Consider the following 25,615-nt stretch of genomic DNA (forward strand, 5'->3'; position numbering starts at 1 on the left):
CTTATTGGTTAGTAAACTGCTACATTACCATCATTGGTCAGTGGGGTACACCACCCCCCTGACTTTCTCCTGCAAGGAAAACAAGGAACACATAACAACACCTGCAAGGTTGTTTTGTGTCCCTGAGGATTGTTTTAATTCTTTCCCAGACTACTTTCTCAGGAACAGCCTGAGAAGCTCGGCAGCCTGTAATATATACAGGCACTGTCAGAATTTAGCATCCATACATATCGGTCAAAGTTACTTGGAAATTGCCTATAAATTAAGTTATTTCTGATGTAGATCACCCACACTGGAGTCTGTGTCTAAAGATCCAAACACAAGGACTGTAGCTGTAGTGGCACAGCAGGGCTGAGGTGCTAATGGGGTTTCAGGTAGATAGAAATTATGATTATGAACTGCAACCACAAAGGAAGTGCAATTATACAGAGAGATTGCTTTTTCATGGAGAAATACTTACAATAGTACACACACCTAATTAAGCATGAAAAAAAAAAGAATTTTTGAGAATTCACTTTCTATTTCGTTTTGATAGAATTTTATAATATTTGCAACTCCATCTCTAAAAATAAATATAATGTTGTCTTGTTTGAAAGACAGGTGTCTGCTAAGGAAAGCAGGAGCCTCCCTTGGAATGAAACATGTGAACCTCCTCCCTCTGAATTATTTTAATTTTGAAATTAAAGGGATCTCAGGCAAAGACAACTTAGCAACTTATGGGAAAAATTCCCAAAGTAAAAGGGAATAAAAGAAAAGAAACCTAACCCCCAACAAGTGTATAAACATCTGACCTGCCCAATTCCTGCTGAACTTCATGTGGCATTGTCACAGTGGTTACCTGAAGGAAATTTTTTTGCACCAAATGGGCTTTGCCAACATCTTTTTGATATGGAATCAAAGACCAGACAGCATCTGTACAATATTTTTGCTGTTAACTAAAAATTGTCATTGTGTAAAATAATATATTCTTAACTCAGTGAAGCAGAAATTTTCTTTCTGACTATTGCTTACTGAATACATGACACCTGTACAGATGTTTTGAATTATTTGACATAGAACTTGTAATTAATTATCAGTGTTTACTCAATCCTCTCCCACCTCCAAAGACATGTACCTGTCTGCAAGCATTTGTGCCTATGTGCTAACCTCAAATCACTACAGGTTCAGCATTGCAGTTTTTCCTCTTCCCAAATCTTCTGGTGTTTTCACCCCTAAATGTATAGAAATGGGAAGAGATTTGAATTGTGATGTGTATGATTTTACAGTGGTTTATATCGTTCTCAGGAATCTCTGATCGTTCCCTGGCGGAAAAGACGCTGTGTCCTGACTCCAAGACTTACCTCGGAGACCATTACAACACACACTCCCTCTTTGGCTGGGCACAGACAGAACCAACTTTCAAGTAAGTTTCCTAAATATTTCTAATCGGATTCCAGGTGATTAAAATGCTTTTTAAAAGCCACTGATGTTACCTGGAAAATCTGTAATAGTATTTAATTAGAGACAGACCCATGTTTCGTTTCATTGTTTGCCATTTTGTAAGAAGTTTCAAGAAAAGAGAACCTTGGAACAAGGAGCAGAATCCTTTCTAATATTACTTTTCTCATCTAAATCAGGGTGTATGGGTAGGGCCTAACTTTTCAGCTGCTGCTTTTGTATGTCTAGAGCAAGATGTCTCCTGTACTCTGTTAGAGCTTCTCATAAACATTTGCAGCAGAAGCTGCCTTGTGTAGTGTCAGGGGTATTTATCTGTCCCTTCACTACTGTGGTAGAGGAGTTTCTGTCATTGTCAGTGGAGAATCCAAACTGTACAGGTCCCCTGGCTGCTTCTGGAGCTGCCTCTGGCTCCTGGCAGACAGTGTTTTGCAAATTGGCTTGGGGCTCAGTTGGTTCAGGAGGTTAGAGCTGCATTGCAGCACAGTTGCTGTCAGCTTCTGTAAAACTCATTTTGCAGCTGGGAAGCACTCAAAGTAGCTTACGCAGGCAGACTGTTGCTGTGGAAAGCTAGCTGTTGGATTAAATGAAATGGGCAAATCATGCCTTTTCCAGCAGGAAATTGAACTAAAACACTGGGAAATTTAATACCATAATGGAAGAGCCAAACCAGGGGTCCATGTGTAGCCTGTTTCAGCATTTAGCACTCATTTTCAGAAGCTGGATTCTGATAGCATCCAGAGGACATGGTTAAGTGAGCCTAATTCTGGTGTTGATGCATTTATATTTTATATGCCAAGTCCAGGGCAAGGGAAGCCCTGGGAAAAACCAGAAGTTTGCCAGCTCTTATGGGCCTGGCTGAAGCACAGTTCTGCTTTTGAGAGAAAGAACAGGAAGCCCTTGAACCTGGGACTTCTTACAACGGTTTTTGAGCCCCTGTTCCCTAGTCTTCGAAGAGATCCTCCCAACAAACTTGTTTTGCTCAACCAGATGTGGAGAAGACCACCAAAAGTATATGCAGAGATTGATTTTTTTGCAAAGCTGGGAAACTTTGGTGAAGTATTTTTCGTACATATTCATTTGGGTTTCTCAAATACATTTCTTTTCAAGGCTGGTTGTACCTTCACTCTTCACAAAAAATATATTAAATGAAATTACTGACAGGAATATTTAGCACCCAGCATCAATTGCAGGATTTTGGATGAAAATTAATGACAATTTCATAATTGTATTTAAAAAAAACAATTCTAAGAATTATTGTAAGGCAGACAGAGAATAGGAAATGTGTCATCTGGCTTGTGTCAAATGGTTTGAATTTGAATGCATAAACTAGCAGCAATCAGTTTGTGCATAGCTTAATGCCAAGAGTTATTTGCACATGATATTCTGTAAAGAATTTAAATCAACAAATGCATTTGACAGCATTAGGACCTGCTCTATAATAGTTCACGAAAGACTGAAATTATTTAATAAATTACTTGTTACAAATTGTTTATGCAGCTTTGGATCATAGTTGAGTTGATCTGATATTGCCCTCATTAGCACCTGTATTTGCAAATGGAGCCAGAGACAGCCAGAGGAGAGCACTCCTGCTCAAGATATCCAGGAAAGGCTCCAGAGTAACATTCATACAAAGCATGTGGAGACTTGTGCAGTTACTGGCCCAACAGTGCTCCTGCAAACCAGAACCAGCAGGTCCCCTCATGGTTCAAGAATTGCACCTCTTGCTGCATATGACCCCTAAGGTTAATACATTCAGTCTTCCATGAAAGCTGTTGGGTTTTTTTTTTGCTTCAGAAGCAAGTGTTGAAGCACTTTAAAGTCTCTGTGCCATTACAGACCCAAGAGCAAACACTGGGCCATTATGAATACAGGTGAAAGAACATTTGATGAAATCTCATTAAGAAAAGGGAGAAATAAGTAGATGGTGAACAACATGATTAATATTTCATGCTAGAATTTCCCAGAGACTTTAAATTGTGTTGCCCAAATCATATTAAAGCAGAGTTGAATCTGAGTTCCTGGAATATAAAATACTGCAATTTATAATTGCATACAAAGAGGATCCTATTCTGAGGAATTTTGTAATCGATTTGTTAGTAAGGCACATTCCTTAATTTCTGGTGATGCAGCAAAATTATTTTCAAAAAACCAAGATAATTTCATTGTACCACTAATTCTGTAATGAAACCTTATATATCAAAAAAGACAGGAAACTAGAGAAAATACTACAAGGATGGGGTGGCATTTTGAATGATTACAGGTTTGTTTTCTATATTGATTATTTATTTTTTATAAGATTTTTAGGTATATTTTTGATATTTTTGTGTAGTTTTGATTTTTTGGATTTTGTGTTTTGTTGGGGGTTTGTAGGTTTTTAATTCCTGAGTATTGGACCTTTATTTGCCAATAGAAATCTCTAAATAAATCCTGTATTGAAAAAAAAATACCTGTTATATTGATTTTTAGGAATTCATTGGACACCTAATTAAATATACTAGTATAGAAAGGAAATTACGATTTGAATTTTCATTTTGAGATGCTGCTGAGAATAAATTAAACAGAAATTATTATTTAGGAAGATTAAAATACCTGAGACAAATTGTTTATTGAATCAAATAGATTTTTTTTTTTTGTTTAGTTTTGGCCACTGTGTAAATCTTCCTTTTATTTTCATGTGAGTAGGGATCACAGTAATAATTGTTTCATGAATAATACTCTCTCAGGTAAAATTGTGCCTGAATGCTCAGGTTGATTATAAGGTGTTTTGTTTACCACTCCTGTTTTTGAAGATCTTGTTGCATTTCTTTGCAGTGTTGTCCAGCAGGCAACTGGAAAGCGGGCGTTTGTCTTGAGTCGTTCCACGTTCGTGGGCAGCGGGAAGCACAGCGCTCACTGGCTCGGTGACAACTTCTCTCAGTGGAAGGACCTGCGCCGCTCCATCGTTGGAATCCTGGAATTCAACCTCTTTGGCATTCCCTATGTAAGTCTGCTGTCCTCTGGGCAGGTGCTGGCTTATACACAATATCACTTCAAATTAACTCAAATGTTTTCTGAAAGAAGCCACTTGAGGTGGCCAGCAGTAACAGCCTGCACAGCCTAAGGATCTGCAGATTAAAAGGCTAAATGTCAGTCTTGGCTGCTGAAGGGAAGCAAAAACAGCACTGCAAGATTCGGAGTGACTTAATGCATGCCATCCAAATCCAATCTCTTTGTATTATGTATTCTACGATTATGGCCCCTTCATATATTTCTGGGTTTGCAAGTTGGGATGGAGAATTTGTAGATTTATTGAAATACAGTCAGATCTTCCACAGTGAACTTAGGAGATCTCCTAGTGCTCTAGGAGACAGTACAATCTCAGTCATATACATACATACATACACATACACAGTCAGATACAGAAAAATCTGTATCATTATAGAACATTCTTATAAAGTAATTAGAAACAGGGATGTCTTTCCAAAAATACTTTTATTAGCAAATTTCTGTAGTCTCTCATTTTTGGGCCTCAGTCACAATCACAAACACAATTTTGTTTTTCCTTAGGTTGGTGCTGATATCTGTGGGTTTAACTACAACACTACCTATGAACTCTGCCTGCGCTGGATGCAGCTTGGCTCTTTCTATCCATTTTCCAGAAATCACAATGCAGAGGGAAATAGTGTAAGTAAACAAAGTTACATAAAGCTGTAGCCTATGATTATAATTATGTGGACAGTCATTTTTATTACTTTCTCCAAAATTAACCTGCCATTCTTGGGTAAACTGGAGCACTGGATGAAAAGGAGTGCTGCACCAAGAGCAGGAACTATACAGTGAAATGTAAATTTTTCCCATCCATAATGTCAAGATAACGTAGAAACACTGGTCTTCTCACGCTGTTGGTAAAAATCATCTGTTTCATCTTTTACCTGCTGAAGTCCAGGTTTCATTTAAGAGCCAGTGAGTGTCAGTGTGTCTTCCTACTCCCTTGATTGCTAAACTTTTGTTTCAATAATTCCATAATTATAGTATGTATTGCAGGAAGGGGAGAGAGATCATTATACACCATCCTTGCTGTTTAAAAGCACATTACAAACATGAGAATTCCAAGGAGAGGCACCAATAGTGATATCATTATCAGCCAAGAGTCAACCAAGGCCAGAAAAGGCTATGGGCCCATGAGATGAATGAAAAAGTGCAGCCTTAATCCAGATCCATGCCCTGGTTTCAAATCGTAAAAGTCCTTTAAAGACTTGTTGCAAAGAGAAAGAAGTATCAAGTCATTTCTAGCTATGAAGGTTGAAGGTCTTGCAGTCTTTGTAATTATTCTGTGTTTATCTGCAACTGTGATGAAATGGTTCTGCTTGTTCAATAAATGTTTGGTTTTTTTCCTTCTGTAAACTGATTGGTGCAATGCTGGAGCTAAGGTTATTTGCTAATCTTCAGTTTCTTTGAAGTTGCATCATCAAAATGCTGCAACATTTACACTCCCAGGAAGACCTTTGTCTCTGCACCAAAGTATGATGGATTTTCAGCAATTGGGTAAATGCAAGAATAATAAACTACAATACTGTCGTTAAGAGGGTCAGGAATTCACCTGTAGATCCCTGAGGTATTTCTTTGTAGGAGAACAAACATTTGTGTGGTATTTCCTGTTGCTGTTGTGAAATATTTTCTATTTGCCTCTCCACTAAAGTTAGCATCTATATCTATGTCTATATCTATATCTATATCGTTGCTTGACCCTTTGAGCATGCAAACAGAGTCTGACCTGGGTGAGTGGATATCAATCTCATATGTACAATTTAATAAACAAGAAGAGAGCAATGGGTCTATAATGGGTGGTGGAACTCAGAGATATATTTGGTTCCATTGGATTACTTAAATCCATTTGAAATATTGTGTTCACAGAAAGAAATGAACTGGCATTTTGGGTGACTCAGCATCACCTAAGAATTCTGAGTGTTTCTTTGTGAATTTAAGCAGTGATTGTACAGTGTCAAAACACTGGTAAAAATATAGTGCAATTTTTGAAATAATAGATGGATGCTCTGGAGCTCAGAGCCAGCAGGGACTATTCTTAGTGAGTAATTCTGACGTAAACAAACTAATGGTGAAACTTTACTTAATATTGAATTTAATTAATATTAGGTTAGTGTTAAAGTCTTAAATACCCACTTTGCCTAATTCATTGTATATTTCAAACAGTTTAATTAATATTTTTCTTGTCTGAAAAGCACTAGATAATATAAAAAGCATTGTTACTTCTGTTACTTTTGCATTTCATTATCCTTGGAATTCATCATATAGTCTTCAGCTTTAGTATATGAGAGTATTGAGTACCCTGGAAAGATTTCATGAAGGAGAAAGGGAGTCATGTGACTGGAAGCTGGCTGTTTAGCACTGGAGAGGTGGAGAGGAGGAATTAAAGGAGAGTAACTGTTCCCCATATCAGCACTGCCCTTGGCTGCATGCTCTGCCTACCATCCCAGGGCAGAGTCAGGATTGCACTGGAGTAAACCCAAAGGCAGCCAGTGAATACAGGCTGCTCCAGCCTGCCCTCTTCATGGTGTGACCCAGTGCATGCCCTGCACAGGAGAGCACTGAGGGGCACTGCTGATGTGTGGCTGTACTGTCAGTCAGGGCATCCTAAAATGGAGCACACAGGAGGAGAAATCAAATTTCTTGAATGGATGAAATGTTTTCCGTACCACACACAGTGACTTCAGTCACGCCTGTCGGCTTCAGCAGGGTTATGAGTTTACTCTTTCAAGTAGTCTTGCCTTTATATTTGTGGCCAATGTAATTATGCTTTTGACTTTGATCTGCAGATTATCAGTCTTCCCTCTTTCCTGTGTTTCATCTCCTTTGTCTGAGAGGGCATGCATCTCCAAGATGAATTAATTTCTAGAGGCAGGCTATCTATTCCTGAGCACAGATATGGACCCGAGATTCCCTCTCCTCACAAGGTTAGAGGTGGTTGCAGGGGCTCACATACATTATGGTGGGGCCTGATCTTTTTGAGTTCACTGGAATTTTTCAAGTTCAGAATTTTATACAAATTTTAGTTGGGAATAATGTATGTTGTTCTTAATATATCTGGCAGTTTGCAAATGAGTGCTTTTTCTTATTTAAACGCTCACTTCCGTAGCATTGTACCAGCCACAGCTCTCTTATGTTGCACACAGCTTCTCTGCTGAGTTTGTTTCAATGCTCAGTACAAATCAAAGCTTTTCCTGAACAGGAACAAGACCCAGCAGTGTTTGGAGATGCTTTTGCCAAGATATCTCGTGCTACTCTTCGGATCAGATACTCCCTGCTGCCATACTTATACACCCTGTTCTACGAGTCTCACGTTCACGGAGGCACAGTGGTGCGGTCACTGATGCACGAGTGAGTTTGGAGTCCCATTTTTATTGTAATTTGCTCAAAAAGTTGATGAGCTCTTATATATGTACTGGTTGATATCCTTAGGAGAACAGTCACAGTATTATTATTGCATGCTGTCTTTTAAAAGACCAGTTGAACAGCTAAATCAATCAAGTTATATGCACAAAGATAATATATGCAGTAATTTCCATTAATATATAACCTATATTTGTTTCCAGTGGGGGAAAATAGACAAACTTACGAAAGCAGAATTATGAAAATTTTTAGTCTTAGGCAAATATGTAGGTCTTTTTTGTTTCAAAAATGCGAGTCACATACCTGTATTTTCTGTATTTGAATGAAATCAATGAAATCTGTATTGTGATCCAGAATGCTAAAAGGTCTCATACAGATAGTCCAATGATCCAAAGCATTTGGGGTTTTTTTCCAATTTAGCACTTGCATCTGCATGCTATCTATGAAACCCACATCTGTGTCCACAAATTATACAGAGAAAACAGAGATAGAGATGTTTGAGTGTAGAAGCAGGTGCAAAACTGAGATTAATAAACACAGACTGAAAAGGCTCTTTGAAAATTAAACTCAGATTATTGGAACAACTCATTTTTTTCTTTTTGGAAGAAAAAGGAATCCAGCTGAGGTTTAGTTTCCCTGTCCTCATCTTTTAATTAGTTTTTTACCTGCTTTTGGTTAATTTTCTACTTCAGAATGCTTTATGCAAAGACTTGAGCAAAAGGACTGCAAACAATACATATGAAAGCCTAATGCTCTGCCACAATTTCATTTCATTGGTGCAGGCTACGTCACAGACTGTTTAATGTTCTTTTTTTCCTCTTTAGGTTAAAAACATTCTGGTTAAAGAGTAAGGCATTTTTTGCAAGTTAAACTGAGGTTGCACTTAAGTGCAGACTATTCGAATATGGAAAGGATATCCACAAAATCTGTTTTGCTTACTCAGCATAATGGTTCATTGATAGATTTTAAAAGCACATTTGTTCCTCTTTCTACTTGGCAATGTCATTTTACTAGAAAATATTACAGGTGCTCATAGCTTACAATTGGCTATATGCTATTTCATTTTAGGTCCATTTTTGCTTAATATTATTTGTGTTCATTTTGGAAATGCCCAAGTTAATTTTGGCATTAATATAGCTAATCTCTGCTAATACAGAATTACTTCAGTGTCATTAAAGCTTCCTTTCTGACCATTACCAGCATACCTGTATTCTATGCAGGCCATATGCACACTGACAGATTTCCAAATTTGTTTGGATTGGAGTTGTAGAGCAGTCTCAGATGTACTAGCAGAGGCTTCTCCTGCATGAAACTGAGCTGAGAGGTTCACTACAGACACTGATGGGAGCTTAGCAGGACCAGAGTGGGATTACTAGGAAATAAACCCTCTCAAATGCATGTAAGTAGGGTAGGCATCAGGAGATCAGCACAAACTGTTGCCTTCCCCAGTGTCCCTACTGGCATCCTGGTCCCATCATTTGCTAATGTTGCCATAGCTAGATCCTAAAATGGCTTAGAAGTGTTTCTTACTACTACTAGTTAATTCTGGTTACTATTATTCACTGCTATTACTTAATGTGTTTTTCTTACTATTTCTAATTAATATTAAGTGGTTTAGTAGTGGGTCTGCCCACGTAGAGGAAATGCTAACAAATGCTAACAGGAGGAGAAATGTGGGGGTTTGAGAAAGAGAACTGAAACAGAATTTTCAGTGTATGGATGATGGAAGTTTACATCAACCTTGCCTCTTACTTGTAAAAAATATGAAGGAAAACCAAAAAACACCTGCATTAGTTTTTCAGGTGAAGTTCTTATGGGTTCAGAGTCCTCACCCTGAGAACAACTGTAGCCAGGCAGGGAGTCTCCAAGCAATAGCTATTTCATGTGAACATTTCATTCCATTTTGAACATTTAGGGGCTCATTTCAAGTAACAAACAAGAACAACATCCCAGTGGATTCTTTTAAGTGTATTTGGTGCCTTGGAGGCTTTCACTCTGTAAAGCAGAGGTGTCGATATCTCAGGTGTCCAAAAAAGACTGTGAGCTGGTAATCCATTAGGGGAGGGGAAAGTTGTGTTTAATGGCTAACCAGGGGGAGAATATGACAGAAAAGAGGCCAGCAGCTAACCAGAGGAAGCAGTAGATGGAATTAAAGACCTTTCATAGGTGACAGCATGCTTTAATGGCTTATATTTTCAAAACAGGAAAGTTCTTTTGTTTGCTGAATTTGTGCTAGTGGTTGCTATAATTGCAAGAGAAAATTGTGCTGAGTTAAAGGGTGAGAAGCTTGTTTCCATGTGCAAATACGATTGATTCTTCTTTTTTCATAATTTCTTGATCAGCTTTTTGTCCTGCAATCTGCCACAGCAAAATATATTTTGTTACTACTACAGATTTATTACAGTGAAATTGAAAATACAGAGAACCTATTGAGATGACAAGAAAAACTCATGTTTTATATGTCAAAAACTTTAGGACAAGGTAATTCATCAAAAACCATAATCTGCTTTAAACATTTACAAAGTATTATGTCAAAATGCACTAATGGCCAAGGTTAAGGTGTCCAAAAGAGCTAATGTTCTGGACAGAAAAAGAAACTCTGAACAAATTGAGGTTTCTTCCAAGCAGAGACCAGGGCATGCATGCTTCAAGAACATTTTTTCTTAAATTTAAAACTTACTCCAATAAGTTTACAATATTTTAGAAATCTCAGATGTCTTTTTATTGCCAAGTTATCTTTACTACCAGCTGGGTGCAGTGTGTGCCTTTGCCCTGAGCAGGCAGGGTGTCAGAGCAGGGCACTGACACTGAACCACTCTGCTCCAGCCACTGTTCAACAGACACCTTGCTGTAGACAGGGGCAGCTGTAAAGTCCATGAAACGGACACAGAAAAGGGATTTTTAAAAAGCCATTTATGTGTCCTTAGAGAATACTATGTAAATAGGCAGTTACCAGTGTGAATTTGTCAAAAAGGCATGAAAACCAGACCAGTTGCTATCTCTGACAAGGCAGCAGGGCTGTTGAAGGGGCAAAGGGGCAGAGGAGTAGCAGAAGTCAGGAGGTACAAGGTACTTTGATTTTTGGAGGATTTGAGACACAGATTTTTTTACCCATGTGACTCTGTTATAAGAATTAGGACCCATTAATTGTTTCCGCAGGAAGAGACTTACATAAGATGGAAAACCTATTTCAATTCTCAAGGATTTTATGCTGGATGAAAGGAGATTCCTGAGTTGGGAAGGATCTCTCTTCCTTGCCAGGTGCTACTCAATATTTTCAGTACCTGATGCATGGTGGAAGTGAGATCTCTTCCCAAGAGAAGGCAGATGGTGCCAGGCAAACAGGACTGAGCATTCTGGAGACCATGATCACAATCCAAACCAATTTTAGTGGATTGAGTAAAATGGACTGAATTCCACAGGTATTTCATCTGTTCAGGAGAGGCAGCTAAAAAATAGATTATGTATGAGTATTGCTCTGTGTTTGTCTTGCAAACAATTTCAAATGTAAATCTGTGAAAGGTGTGGGAGGCCAAATCCAAGGATTTTCACAAATGCTTTAGATCCTAGAGCATGATGTTTTTCCTCTGTGTTCCCTCTCCTGGGCCTGGTCCCTATCCTGCTCATTGGCTCCCACAATGAAGTCTCAGCCCACTGAACAGAAGTGAGTTGTTTTCCCACTGTTACTGTTCTGAAATCAACTTCATAATTTTGTGAGTGTTCTGATCTGCTCTGGATGGTAGGTACTACTGAAATATCTGAATCTGTCCAGCTTTTGGCATTCCCTCAATCAGGAAAAATTTGGGTGTCTTGAAGGATACTTTGAAGAAGCAGATTTCTTGTCACAGTGAGTAATATCAAATTATTTGGCAAATTATAAAAACTTTGAATTAACATTGTGTGTTTCACTTTCAAAATAGATTTACCTCTGATCAGGAGACTCATGGAATAGATACTGCCTTCCTTTGGGGATCGGCCTTTATGATTGCTCCTGTTCTTGAAGAGGCAAGTACTGTAATTAAAAATGCCATCACTGGAATAAAAGAAACAAGTGGTCCTTAGGGCATTGGATGACATTCACAGCATGTTTGCTCATATCCATCCCTTTCTACTCTCCACTGTCAAAGCTTGCAGAACACATTTCTGAGCAGCACAGAAAGTACAGAGTTTCTCAGTACTTGAAGTGGGAGGATGAAAGTGAGGGCACGGCCTTTTCCTTTTACTCCAAGTGAGGAATGGATGTGAAGAGGCTGCCCCTCACGTGCTCCTGTTATTGTGCTGGCAGCAGTCTCCAAGGACACACACAGAGCAGTAATTGTCAAGCTAGGAAGAAACATACAGATATGAAAGCAAACTGGTTTCCATTCCATTATTGCTCACCCACAGTGTTTTGGAACTACAGCATTTCAAGGGCTGTGGTAGGAGTTCCCCAGCATCACAGGCAAAGGCAGTCATTATGGAAACAATAATGATAATGTAAGCTGCTAACAGGGCAGGTTTTAAAAAGCAGCATTTTCCTCTGCTGTGCTGGGGTCATGGCTCTCACTGCTTGGCTAGAGCAAGGGTGTGTTTCTCTCCTTGCCCACCACTGACTACGGGCAGCACAAGAGAGATATGTCTGAGCAGATCCAAGTATTTGCATATGATGTATCCTGGTGCTGTTTGCAGTCAGCATGCTGCCAGAATATCTGATATATTTCTAGATGTTACTGGTGATCAAACATATAAACAGGACACTGTTACCTTGGTTTTTTACCAACACTTTTGTCTCTGTGAATTTAATACAAATTAAATTCTAAAACCATTCTGACCCCACTGAGGCACTTCGTTCATCAGTCTTTTATTTTCAGACTCCCACAGGTTTCTAATAGCTGATGAGTAGAAAGATGATTTCACAGGGTCTCAGACCAGCAAAATGATGAAGGATTGGAAAAAAAACCTTCCCATGAAGAGGGAGTGATAAGCTAGGGGAGGCTTCCTGCAAAGAACTGAATAAAAGGGGACATTATAAGGATATATAAAATGATAAGGGGTCTAGATAAGGAGTTCCTGATGTTTTTTGAGGAACTTCAGCACAAAAGGAAGGCTGCATGCCTGTGGCCTGATGAGGGAAGCAGAACTTTGAAGGCAGCACATTGTTGGGTCTTGCAGTGTGATAGCTGGCAGCCAGGGCTGTGGCAGCTGGCAGGGCAGGGACAGAGGTGAGCTGTAAGCCCCTCACTGTGGCAGTGCAGGCCAGCAGTGACTGTCTCAAACTGCAGCTTGGCATCTGCTTGTGTAGAGAAGATGAGTCAGGGGTGACTTGACCTTCACTCCTTGAGTCCTAGTTGGTCAAAGTCTCATTCAACCTGGCCCTGAAATCATCACAACTCAGAGACTCTAGTCTCTACTTTTCTGTAAACCAGAATGTCCAGTGTTTCCATGATACTGCAGAGAAAAGATGTAGAAGGGAACACCTCAGGATTTCTGGGGTAGTCCTTGGGGCTAATCCATAATTCTGCAAAGGGACAGGCATCTACACTGAGAGTAAAAATCAATCTGTTTGTGAGAATAAGCAACTTGTGACAAAAATGGAAGTATGTTTTGATCCCAACTGTTCTTGGAGTTATTAATACAAAGTGCCTTTAGCCTGATTTCATCCCTGCAGAGATCTGAAACAACATATGCTGCAAAATGAAGTACAGTAATTGTGCAATTAGCAAAACATTTATTATTTTTTATTACTTATCTGCACCTTTGAATTGTTTACAAGAAGAGAAGGATCTGTATCCTCTGTGTGCTAGAGCTCATTCTCTGCCTGTTTGTGGGACAGGAATGGTATGAGGGGCACTGAGCAGTGGTGTCCTCCCAGTTCAGGTGTGAAGCCCTGTCTTGGAAAGGCTTCCATTGCCCTCACTAGGGCTGCTCAGATGTTGGAGGAGTGCACCTAGGCCAGTTACATTTGCAAGACATAGAGCTATGTACTAGAATAAAATAATCATGTAACATTGACTCATCCCAAGCTATGGCAGTAAAACCACCCCAAATAGGATAGGCTTGTCTGTTTAGTATTATAGATTAGCCAGCACTAGTCCACTGCTATGACAATAACTCAGCCATAATATCTAAAATTTGATGTTATTAGAATATTCAGCTTACATCTCTCCATGCACAAATATAATAAAGCTAATGTAATATCAGAAATGCAGAAAGAAAAAAGACTTTAATCTCTTTATAACAATTACAGGGAGCAAGATCTGTGACTGTATACTTCCCTGAAGCACAGTGGTTCGACTACTATACCGTATGTATTTTTAAGATTAATTTTCTTACTTTTTTAAAAAAATAATTTTAAATGGTACAATTCCAGCAAAATAACTTTTAGCAATCTTCAGCGTATTTTTACCTCAGCATCTGTATTTAAAAAAACTAATGGAAAAAAGTCTACATCAGGCTAGCTGGGAGAGTAATGACACAGCTTTCAGTAACATTTTATTTTCTATTTTTGCCATATAAAGCTCTAAGATGCAGTGAACAGAATTTTCAAGAGCTGCCTAGACACGTGTGAAAATGCCAGGGTATCTTTCTTTGTCCCCCACTTCTAATTCTTGTTCTGATACACATGAATCAGTTCCATGCACAGAGACAGGCAGAAACCTAAGCCACACTCCTAAGAACATGCCACAAACCCTCCTGTGCATGTAGTTGTGCACATGCATGACTTTTGACAGAAGGCACATTGGGAGTGCGAGGTGAGGCAGCCCTCTGGAAGGCACAGGAGCTGCAGAGCAGCCTGCTCTGTGGGACGTGCCGGGACCTTCTCTTCAGTGCCCGAGGCTTGACCCTTACAGCACCATCCCCAGGCCTGCATTTCCAAAAGTGCTCTGCTGCAATCTGCAGGCTAAGTCCAGTGTTGGCTTCAATTGGAGCAGTTAAACTGATGCTAAGAGCTTTCAAAAATGTGAGCCCAGGATTATCAGGCTGTTGTTAACTCTCCTGGGTGTCCCTGGCAGAAGAGCAAGCAGAATAGAACTGCTCTCAGAGGGAATGCAGGCTTAATTTTAATGAAGTGTGGTCATTTTCAGCATTTGGCTGATGTCCTCAGATGGATGTTCATCCAACCCTTTCCTTTTTCTCTTTTCATAAGACTGTGTTGCTGCAAAGTCTAGCACTTAATTCAACTCTCCTTGTGGTCCCTCTGAGTCCCCTTGCTGGGTTGGGCACAGGGACAGTGGCACGTGTCCCTTGTCCTGCCCCTGGCATTGTTCACCAGTGTTTGGCACTTACTTGTCATACACATGATGCTTATCCAAACCAAAGTTGGGTACTTGCCATAAATAATAATTATCATTTACAGAGGGCAAGAACAAAGCCTTCCTGTTATTTACTCTGTACATAAGTCTTGCCTACAGCTGGTTTTGAGGCATTAAACCAGAAAAGGATGATGCAGAGAACTTAACGCTGGTTGTCTACACACACACAAATTTCACTCACTGAATGCTGTAATTACTTTTTGAAAGGGGAAGAATTGTTCTTAGAAGAGAAGAAAATCTACAGTTTACATTCTCAAATGACTCAGAATCGCTTACCTTAAACTGAATTGTGACAAGCTCCATATGTATAAAATGAGGAAGCAAAAGTTTCTTTTTCTTTTTGTTCAGTGTCTTGACGAGTGGGTTTTTTTTTACAGCATACAGAATAATGACACCATTTTTAAAGACCATTTGCTATCTTTCAGTCATGATGCTTTTATCTCAGGCATATGCATAACTGCAGGGGCTAGATCCTCTTTCATGTTAAAAAGGAAACTAGAATAATAACTCCTGAAATCCGTATTTTAGTTTGTTTTCTTCACTGTTGTAACTGAAACAAAAAATTACCGCTTGCTCTCTTTTTCAGTAGTCTATATGTATAGTGCCTGCACTGGCATTTTTTTAACTGCATTAATTTTTGTTGTAGGGTCTTAAAGTGCCAAGTGCCTGGAAGAAGAACTATGCCACTGTGTCTGCCCCACTGAACAAGATCCCCCTGTACATCCGTGGAGGGTACATTCTGCCACAACAGGCACCAGCCACAACCACTACTGAGAGGTAACGTCACCTGTGCTTGTCACCAAGCTGCCACGGTGTGGGTCAGACCCACAGACAGTCAAAAAAGTAATCAAAAGGAAGTACAGAAGAGAGATAATCTGCAGCTCCCAGCTGCCAGCCCAAGTGATAAGTTCAGTATTTTTATACCACTGTTCATTCCACTTCATTAGGAGAAATCACCTCAGAGATGACCCACGTCACTGTTAGCACAGCTGACGCCTACTCCTGGCTCTGTGATTATGCACAGAAAAGTTTTTGCACCTCTTATTGCCACACTGACCAGCTGTCAGTCATTCAGAGTAGATGTATGCAAGAGGAAATGCAAAATTCTTCTTGGGTGAATTTATCCAATGTCATAAACAAGGTGGAAAAGCACAAATTTTTATTTAGGAAAAAAACTTCCCCATGCCAATGGATAATATACTGGTCTCAAGTCTGAGCCATGCTCAGAAGCTAATCTGAGTAGGAGAGAGGGGACAACACTGTGCAGGAGCCATACTAAGGTAGTACTGGTTACCAGTTCCCAGACCATCCATTTATTGTACATTAAGGCCACAAAAGAAGGGGGAGCTTGTTCACATGAGCATTCAAAATGTAGGAAAACTAGTCTTAAGTGGGACACGGAAAGGCAGAGATTTTGCCATCACTTTGAGAGTCCTTTTGGTAAACACTGTTCTTCTGTCATGACCTTTTTGTAACCTTAAAATGGGAGTTGTGTTCAGAAGTTTTTGTTAAGTTACTTGGACAGCGTCCACAGGTTTTTAGTGACACTTCTCGATGTGTTTGTCTACAGCCGCCTGAACCCATTTGGACTCATTATTGCCCTGGATGAGCAAGGACAAGCTTCTGGATCTCTCTTTTGGGATGATGGTGATTCCATTGGTAAGCCTGGTCCCCTGCTGTGAAGCAGGACCTGCATACAGGGCCCTCCTCAGGCCACCTTTTTGGCAGCATAATGGCACTGGCTTCTGCTAGAAATAGCTGGAGAACTGACCCCAGAGTGAATGGTAGAAAGGGCAGGAAAGCTGAATGTGAGTCACAGTGGAGGCAGCCAGGAGGGTCACCCATGTCCTGGGGGCATCAGGCACAGCATCGCCAGCTGGGCAAGGGAGGGGATTGTCCCGCGCTGCTCTGCACTGGGGTGGCCTCACCTCAGGTGCTGGAGGCAGTTTTGGGCACCTTAGTGTAATAATATAGTATAACTATATAGTATAACTATGTAGTATAACTATGTAGTATAACTGTGTAGTATAACTATATAGTACAGCTATAAGAGAGCATCTAAAGGAGGGTGATTGTGAAGGACCCTGAGGAGAAGCCATACAAGGAGTGGCTGAGGTCACTTGCTCTGCTCAGCCTGAAGGAGACTGAGGGGGGACCTCACTGCGGTTACAACTTCCTCATGAGGGGAAGGGGAGGGGCAGGCACTGATCTCTTCTCCCTGGTGACCAGTGACAGGAGATGAGGGAGTGGTCTGAAGCTGTTAGGGGAGGTTTATGTTGGATATTAGAAAAAGGTTCTTCACCTGAGGGTGGTTGGGCACTGGAAGAGGTTCCCCAGAGAGGCAGTCACAGTACCAACCTGATAGAGTTCTAGAGTGTTTGGGCAATGCATTCAGGCAAATGGTGTAACTCTTGGTCAGGAGTTTGACTTGATGATCCTTGAGGGTCCTTTCTAAGTCATCTTATTTGGTGATTCTGTGAAGATGAAAAGCTGGTTGCTGTTGGAGTCAGCAACTTCAATGATGATATGAGAAACATGTGACACTGGGAGCAGCTGATCTGCTAGAGAGGGCCGTCTCTCACACTGTGTTCTCCTGAGATCAACCCAAGACTAGAGGAAGAGATTAAATAAGCCACAAATCATCTTAGCCTGACCTTAGCCACTTGCTACAATAATGTGAACTGCTTCTGGAGTTTGCTGCCTGTTTTGATATCAATCCTCCTTGCTTTATGTTTTGACAGATACTATTGAAAAAGAGAACTACTTCTTGGCTAAATACACATTCAGCAAAGTAAGTGGCAACATACAAGATACCTGCTTGCATATAGGTGGCTGTATTTTAGTGCAGCCATTGTAAGGTGCTGGTGTCTAACTTTTCTCTGGAAAACTTTTTATCTTCTAGATCAGTCTATAAACCAGGTAAGCTACCTAATGTTTTCATTTACAGCTAACTACAAAATAGTCCAACTATGATCCTGCTGTTTTGTGTTTGCTTCATTGAGTATCATAGTGAGATGTCATTAATGTCCCTGCTGCAATGTGAATCTGAAAAAAACCCGCTTTTTTGACTTTTTTTTTTCCTTAGTTGCAGCTTCTGGGGACAAGGGACATTTGTCTTGTGTTCCTCCTAGTGAGCACTTTCCATCTGATGGGTGGAAGAAAGCTAGATTCCTTTCTTCAGGATATTCCAGCAATCCTTTAACTTGGATCACTTGATGTTTTTGTTTTCTGGCACAGAGAATTATGTAGTCTCAATTCTTTAGCTTGCATTTCCTTGTCTGACAGCGCAGACACTGCTCCCATGCTGGGTGTCCTGTGGAGAGATCCAGCACGCTACTGGCAACCCACTGTGCTGATCAGATGCTGTGTGCAGCACAGAAACAGATTAGTTCAGGGTCAGTGCACTGATGCCTTTCACACAGCGCTCAGTTCTGTGCAGACATGTCCTGAGAAAGACCTATAGAAAAGCCCAATCGTCAAGGCTTCAGTCGAGTAAAATACTATAAATTATATCTAGCATAAGCTCATAAAGTACATGACAGTAAGTTGTGGGAGTTATTGTAAAAAAACCTTACCCTTCTTCAATAACCTATCTCTATACATTTCATTTCATCTGCAATTCTAGCATTTGGTAAGAAATAGGATATTGTATATAGACTATGGCATGGTTTGGTTCCCAGCCCTCTGAATATGGGCCAGCATGTGCCCAAGTGGCCAAGAATGCCAAGGGCATTCTGGCTTGTATCAGAAATATACAGGACCAGGGCAATGACTGTACCTCTGTACTTGCCACTGGTGAGGCCACACCTCAGATCCTGTGTTCAGAGAAGGGCAATGAAGCTGGTAGAGGCTCTGGAGCACAAGTCATATGAAGAGCAGCTGAGGGAGCTGGGGTTGTTTGGCCTGGAGAAATGGAGGCTCAGGGAGACCTTACTGCTATCCATGACTGCCTGAAAGGAGGGTGAGCCAGGTGGGGGTCAGTCTCTTCTTCCCAGTAACAAGTGACAGGACCAGAGTATTAGTACCATAGTATTACACCAGGGTATTAGGATATTGATATTAGGAAAGATTTCTTCACTGAAAGGATTTTCAAGCCCTTGACCAGGCTGCTCAGAGAAGTGGTGAAGACACCATCCCTGGAGGTATTTACAAGATGTGTAGATGTTACCCTTAGGGATATGGTTTAGTGGTGGACTTGGTAGTGCTGGGTTAATAGTTGAATTTGATAATCTTAAAGGTATTTTCCAACCAAAATGATTATGTGATTTTCATGCCATGTATTCCTAAAAGCCCCAAATTGATCTACCTAAAATAGTCAAAACAATGAAATTGTATTAACTCCTGTTGTGGTATTGCTCTTAGAATATCTGTCTTCTGGGAGGAAGAGCAATGCAGGGTAAGCCAATGGGCTTTATTATGTAGCAGGGTATATTCATGAGATATTTTCCTGGAACTAATACCATATGGGTAGACTTTAAATTTAATTTCAACTTACTTTGTTCTTGATTTAGTGAGAAAAAAAATTCCTTCTTCTTCTTCAAAAAGGGTATTTCAACACCAAAAAGGAAGAAAAATCACTTTGGTTTCCTGTAGTCTGAGTATAGTAATTTATTGCAGGAAACCTACAGAAAACAATATCCAGTTTTATATTAAATTTTGAACTGTGCAAATTATATTGTTGCTTCTCTGGCACTTCCATTTCTTGTTGCTCATATTTGACTTCTGCCTGCAAATCCATGATTGAAATCCCTATCTGCATTCCAATAATATTTAATGTCAAGTTTTTATTATGTGTTTATGAAGAAAACAGTCCATCTCAAATAGAAAATTTGAGGTATGAGAAGGTATGAAGGTCTTATATTTGTTGCACATTTCTATATTCTTAAAAAAATGTGGAAGACTAATTTAATCACACCTACTTTTAGGAGAACACACAAGTTTTTTTTCCCTGAGAGATTTGCTGTTAAGATCTGACATTACAGCATTTACTCTGAACCCAGCAACCCAGGGTGTTGCAAAAGTAACAGCTACAGGATTAGACCCTTTATTTATATTTTCATTTAAGCAACTCAGAAATGTAAATAAGAATTCAAGGCTGGGGCAGGCACATAAGAGAATGATTCAAGCTCCTGCTCTGTGGTGCTGTCTCACTGCAGCTGGCATTTTAATTCCCTTGGCGTGTCCCTTCCAACATGCATAGTGATTAAGTGACCTAAGTCAAAGTGCACCCTTACATGAAGCCTACCAGACTGGAAAAATACTTGACCCATGTGTATAAGATCTGCTGTGCTTCAGGGATGAGCAGGGAGGTCCTGATCCCCAGGGGTGGCAGACAAGGCAGGTGTGCTCAGCCTGTACCAGGTGGGCCCACACTATACTAAAGGAATGGTGATGGAAGAGTTGTCCAATAAAATGGGAGCTTCTGAAAGGATGCATTAGGCACTAAGTGACTGGACAGCCTGAAAGAAAGTTTCACCTAAAACTGGTCCAATATTCAGGGTGAAAATGTAGGGGGGAAAAAAGGTTAAGTTGATAGGATCAGAGCTACATGATAAGAAGAAAACTCATGACCCATTTTGCTCAGAGTACAGAAATGCTGGCTCCTGGCATCAGATCAAGGACTTCATGTTGCTTTGCATTTATGGAGTTTTGAGTGATATCCGTAAGTCCCTCAAACAAGAAGTCAGGATGTTCCTGGGCAATGGCTCTAGCCATTAGATCCCTGGAGAGGAGAGGGTCACATCCACTCAGACCATCCTGTTGCCCTGTGCAGGACAGGGAGCTGAACTCCATGATCTTTGAGTCCTTTCCAAGTTAGCATATTCCATGATTGTGTTTCCCCAAGACCTCCAGTTCTAGACCTTGGTCAGGGAAAATGGTGTCTACTGAAGGGTCCTGTCTTGGGCCTCTGAGCACGAGAGCTGAGTTCAACATTACATTGTGCTTCCTGTGTCTGTGTGGCCACCTGAGCTGGCTCTCCTGCTGAGCCACACCTGAGACAGCAGTAACGCACCGTAGGGAGGTGCTCTCTCTAAACTGAGCCTCCCTCTGTGCTGGAGCTCTGTCAGAGGGGATAAGACACCACATGTAATATAATAGGTACCCTAAAAAATTCTCTGGACACTTTTGCAAGCTTCTCTCTGTTCGCTAAATAATAGCCAACATTCCTTATTTAGGCAATTTAAATAAGTGCTGGGGCTTAGCACTTATTTTTAGTGTGGATTCCTGGAATAAGCAGCCTAAGCACAGGCCTGAGTTACACAAACTGTGATCTAGCTCCTACTCTCCTCCTACAATGCACTACTGAAATAACATAAGCTAATTTATGCAAAAGGTTCCATCATGGGTTTTTCCTTGGCATATTTTTAAAAAGTCATGATTGCATAGCAATCTATCATTTCCTGAGCAGTGTAATTCATTTTTATTTCCTCAACAACTTTGATCACATAACAAATATGATGATTCCTCTACATTGCATGTATGGGAAATTACTGTCACTGGTGATCCAAATGAATTAGTTTAATGACTTCGTATGTCCTCTTGGTACAACCCTAAATATGGGCTGTATAGTAAATAAAAAGTACAACAAACAAAGCTCTGTGGATACAATGTTCCTTTAGTGTCCTTAAAGCTGGGGCATACATAACAGGGATTTCTGGCAGGAGATGTGGTGCATAAAATAGGGACAAAATATCTAGCAGCTGATGTTTGTGGAAGATACTAGTGTTTTAAAGCAGTTAGTTTTGGATGTTAATTAAATCTGTCTTAAGGTCACTAATTGAATCTCTGTATCTGGATTTGGCTTTGCATATGCCAGTGTACTCTGTAATGGGTACAAGAACAAAATTTACATTGATTAAAAGTAGAAAAAACATGTCTTCTTGGACATGTTTTTCTATTCACAATCTATTGAATGCTGTAAATGCTATTTACTTTCTTAGTTTATAATCATACATGAAAGCTTTTTAATGTGCAAATTAATGTGACTCTTGTTTTTCCTTTATGACATCAATGTCTACATTGGAAGACATTCTGTATGTTCATTGACAAGGATGAAATCTTGTAACAGTGTTCAGGAGGTCTCTTCTAAAGAGCTGTCATGGTCCTAAAGTTTTCTCCGTGGCGTTTTTCAGGGAAGCCTGAAGACAGAAATAGTAAAAAATGGATACCGTGGAGCTGACACTCTGAAGTACAACAAAATTACCATTCTTGGCCTGAAACTGAGACCTCAAGCTGTGTCTCTGAATGGAAGATCCATCCGTGGAGATGCTGTGTCTTATGAGATGAGTGGGGTAAGACCTGAACTGAGAGCTTAAGAAATAACCTGGGGAAAGGAGGGTGAAGAACAATGAAGAGAGTTAGGTCAGTGAAGGACGGGAACAGTTTGTCATCCACACCCCTTTACATTTTCAAGTATAACAAGACACCAATTCTTGATCCAACAGTCTGACATTTGTGAGAGAAAAAAAAAAAAAGAGCAAAAGCAAGAGCTCTTTTAGGAAACTTTAGTCTTTGCTATTGCATATGCATTCTCTTCTACTTAATGCCTGCCACTTACACAGATTTTTAAACTAATGAAATACTGGAAAGAAGATACAGAGAAGATACAGGTCCATGGGCTGAGAGCGCAGTTAGCCATTTTATGGGCATTCTTATCACTCTGATAAAATGAGAAAACTTGTCGATGTTTTTTATCTGCTGCTGAAATGTTGTGGATTTCTTCTCATGGTTACTTGGTGTCCAAAAATTATTCCAGTGTCATTGGCTCTAAGGAGCATCTCCCTATCTTCCAGAGAGGTAGTAAAATTTTAGCATCTTAAAGTGCCAAGCCTCAGAACAAAATGCATGACTTGCTTGTGTAGTGCTCCTCTGGGACATTCCAGAGGGGATGGACTGAAAACCCCGAATGAGTATAGGAGTATAGACAAAAGGAGTTTGTTTCCTTTCCTCTGGCTACTTGTCCCATATCTGTCACCAGCCACCAAGCTGAAGTGGTCATTCACACTCTGTATGAGATGTGTCAGCACCAGTCTCCATCTAGGGAACTCCTGGTGTTAACACTGCAAAATGCCACTAAATCATCCTGCAGTGAAACATAACTGAGACAACGAGTAGTAGATGTCACATCTTATGTTACCCTATCCATCTGGCTTAGTGATTAAGTTTCATTTGTAACCATTATAAATACCTGGTACTATCATTTATTTTATTGAAGGGATCAGTAAAGGAAGAAAATTGCTGAGAGTAAATTTCTGCCTTGGAGAATTGTGAAAAAATCTCACTTTCAGAGACAATGTCATAAATAAATGTAATCAGTATTGCCTCAAGGGAAGAAATTGTTTAACAGCCTTTAAGCAAACTGAAAGCAACATAAATGTGGCAGGGTAAAGAAAACATTCCATTGAGATGTGCTTGAAGGTACCAGTTACAGAAATATGGAAGTTAACTGCAGACTAACAGCCTCACATACAAAGATGATATAAAAATACTAATAAGCTGGTCTCAAAAGTATAATATAAAATTTAATTTAAGAGCAAAAGATTATCTTGGTGACTTAAGATCTACTTCAAATGTTGGAGGAAAAAAACCCACCAAGCTGATGTTGTAGGGATCCAAAACTGCAAAAAAGTTAAATTTTCTATACCAGATAAATATATGCCTCTCACAATTCTAAGAGATTCAGTCAAACCTCTCCCATCATCCCTGTACAGATGTTACAATGTCACTACCTATATTCCTCTCATGTTTAACCATCTAATAATAAATAAATAAATAAAAGGGCACTAGCAGCAGCTTGGGTTTAGATCTTGAAAACTTACTCATGTAATTAAAAAAATAAAATGGAAAGGGCAAATTTGCTCCTTTCTTACAGGCTTAGTGGGATTGCATTTTGTATAATAGTTTTATAAGCAGAGACCCCACTGTTTAAAGAGCTATAGTAGAAAGTAACTTCTACCATATTGGTTTTGCTTTACAGAAAGCAAATTTACCTACTAGCAGTGCTTAAGGGCTTATTGAGCCATATTTATTTGTATATAAATAGAAATAAGTTGCTTAGTAATAAGCCACTTCTTTCTCTCTGATTCATGCAGCGCTACCCTGATCTGACATTTGCAATATCACAGAATCTTCCTATTATTAGGAGTCTGTTATCTTTTTTTTCCTCTGGAGTCTCATGCCTTAAGGAACTGTACAGTGACTGCAGCAGGGATGTTGGAAGGGTACTTCTGTTGGCCAGGCTTGTGCTGACAATGGGCATAGGGAAGGTTCTTGTAATCATGCTTGCATCCTCTGCTGGGAAGCGCAGAGGTTCCCAGCATCCATAGCTCCCAATGTCCGTGCAGTACTGCAGTCTGGGGTAACCTCTCTGGCTGCCTGGCAATTTTCAGGTTAGTGTTTGGATGGGTTTGCAGTACTTTTGTCTGGATTTTTCCTTGTATTTGAAGAAAAGGCAAATTATTCAAGAAGTGGAATTCTAGCTCACTAAGAAGTGGTAGAGAATTGTTTCTGGTGAAAGATGGAAATATTAGATACTTTGAAGAAGTGATCTAAGTAAGCACAGACTGTTAGAGTAATGTTGACATGAATTTGTGGGCTGGCAAGGAGGTGTGAATGGATATTGTGCATTTTAAGAGATTATTAATTCTGAAACTTAAAGATAAATCTGGTGAAGTAATGAAAATGGAAATGACGTTAGTAGCACAAAATACGTAAAATTTAACATTGAATAGGGAGAGAGCAGGACAGATACTGTATTTATAATTTAATTCATGTCATTAATTAATTTTAAACCATTCCTGAATTTCTGAAAGGGATGTTGAATTGGATAGAGCAGTAGGAAGATGCATACTGCCATCAAGTTAGTCTCACCTACCAGATATGTTAAAGAAATCCTGAAGCTCTAAACTCCAGTTTCACTTCTTAATAGCTGTTTTGATCTGTTTTGGGATTTTTTTTTACATTAACATAATTCATTATTTTGTGTCTTTTTTTCCACAGAAACTGGTTTTGCAGATTTCTGTTCCACTTACTCAGGAACTCAACATGAAGTTTTACTAGAATGGTCAGAGCACACTGACTTAATTTAGCATCCTTGGTCCTCAGATACTGATCTCACTTTGATTTTAATATTAAAAAAATCCCATTAAAACATTGTGTATGAACCTGATGACTGATGACTGATCTTTTCTTACACAGCATTTGTAACTCAGTATTCCTCAAATAAAATTTTCAATAGTAGTTAATAAGTATTAACATAAACTGATGTGTGTTCAAAATAGCATAGAAGAAATCATTCTGAAAATTCTGTCTCACCACAGATGGAGATAATACTTGGAAATGTTCTGTGGGACCATATTCTACACAGCATACACTGTTTGGGTTTTTTTCAAAGCTGTGGTGGGGAAAAAAAAGGAACAACCAATTTCCATTGCCCAATACATAACCTGCCATTCATATAATAATCAATACATATAATATATAATCTAATAAATATTAAT

The 25,615-nt window shown here is 39.7% G+C and overlaps 1 protein-coding gene across 1 annotated transcript in view; it reads left to right on the forward strand.

The window, feature by feature from the left end:
* The window catches only part of LOC107204742 (sucrase-isomaltase, intestinal-like), a 59,405-nt gene extending 34,121 nt beyond the window's left edge, over window positions 1-25,284 (forward strand). Inside the window, exons 13-23 of the mRNA XM_015628404.1 lie at window positions 1,285-1,402; window positions 4,249-4,417; window positions 4,984-5,100; window positions 7,664-7,812; window positions 11,745-11,829; window positions 14,051-14,107; window positions 15,763-15,893; window positions 16,687-16,775; window positions 17,858-17,907; window positions 22,250-22,408; window positions 25,116-25,284. Coding sequence (XP_015483890.1) covers window positions 1,285-1,402; window positions 4,249-4,417; window positions 4,984-5,100; window positions 7,664-7,812; window positions 11,745-11,829; window positions 14,051-14,107; window positions 15,763-15,893; window positions 16,687-16,775; window positions 17,858-17,907; window positions 22,250-22,408; window positions 25,116-25,175 — 1,184 coding nt within the window. The 3' untranslated portion in view covers window positions 25,176-25,284. The remainder of the gene's footprint in view (window positions 1-1,284; window positions 1,403-4,248; window positions 4,418-4,983; window positions 5,101-7,663; window positions 7,813-11,744; window positions 11,830-14,050; window positions 14,108-15,762; window positions 15,894-16,686; window positions 16,776-17,857; window positions 17,908-22,249; window positions 22,409-25,115) is intronic.
* Window positions 25,285-25,615: the final 331 nt, after the last annotated feature.

This window comes from Parus major, chromosome 1A (assembly GCF_001522545.3).
Source record: "Parus major isolate Abel chromosome 1A, Parus_major1.1, whole genome shotgun sequence".
NCBI classification, from domain to species: Eukaryota; Metazoa; Chordata; class Aves; order Passeriformes; family Paridae; genus Parus; species Parus major.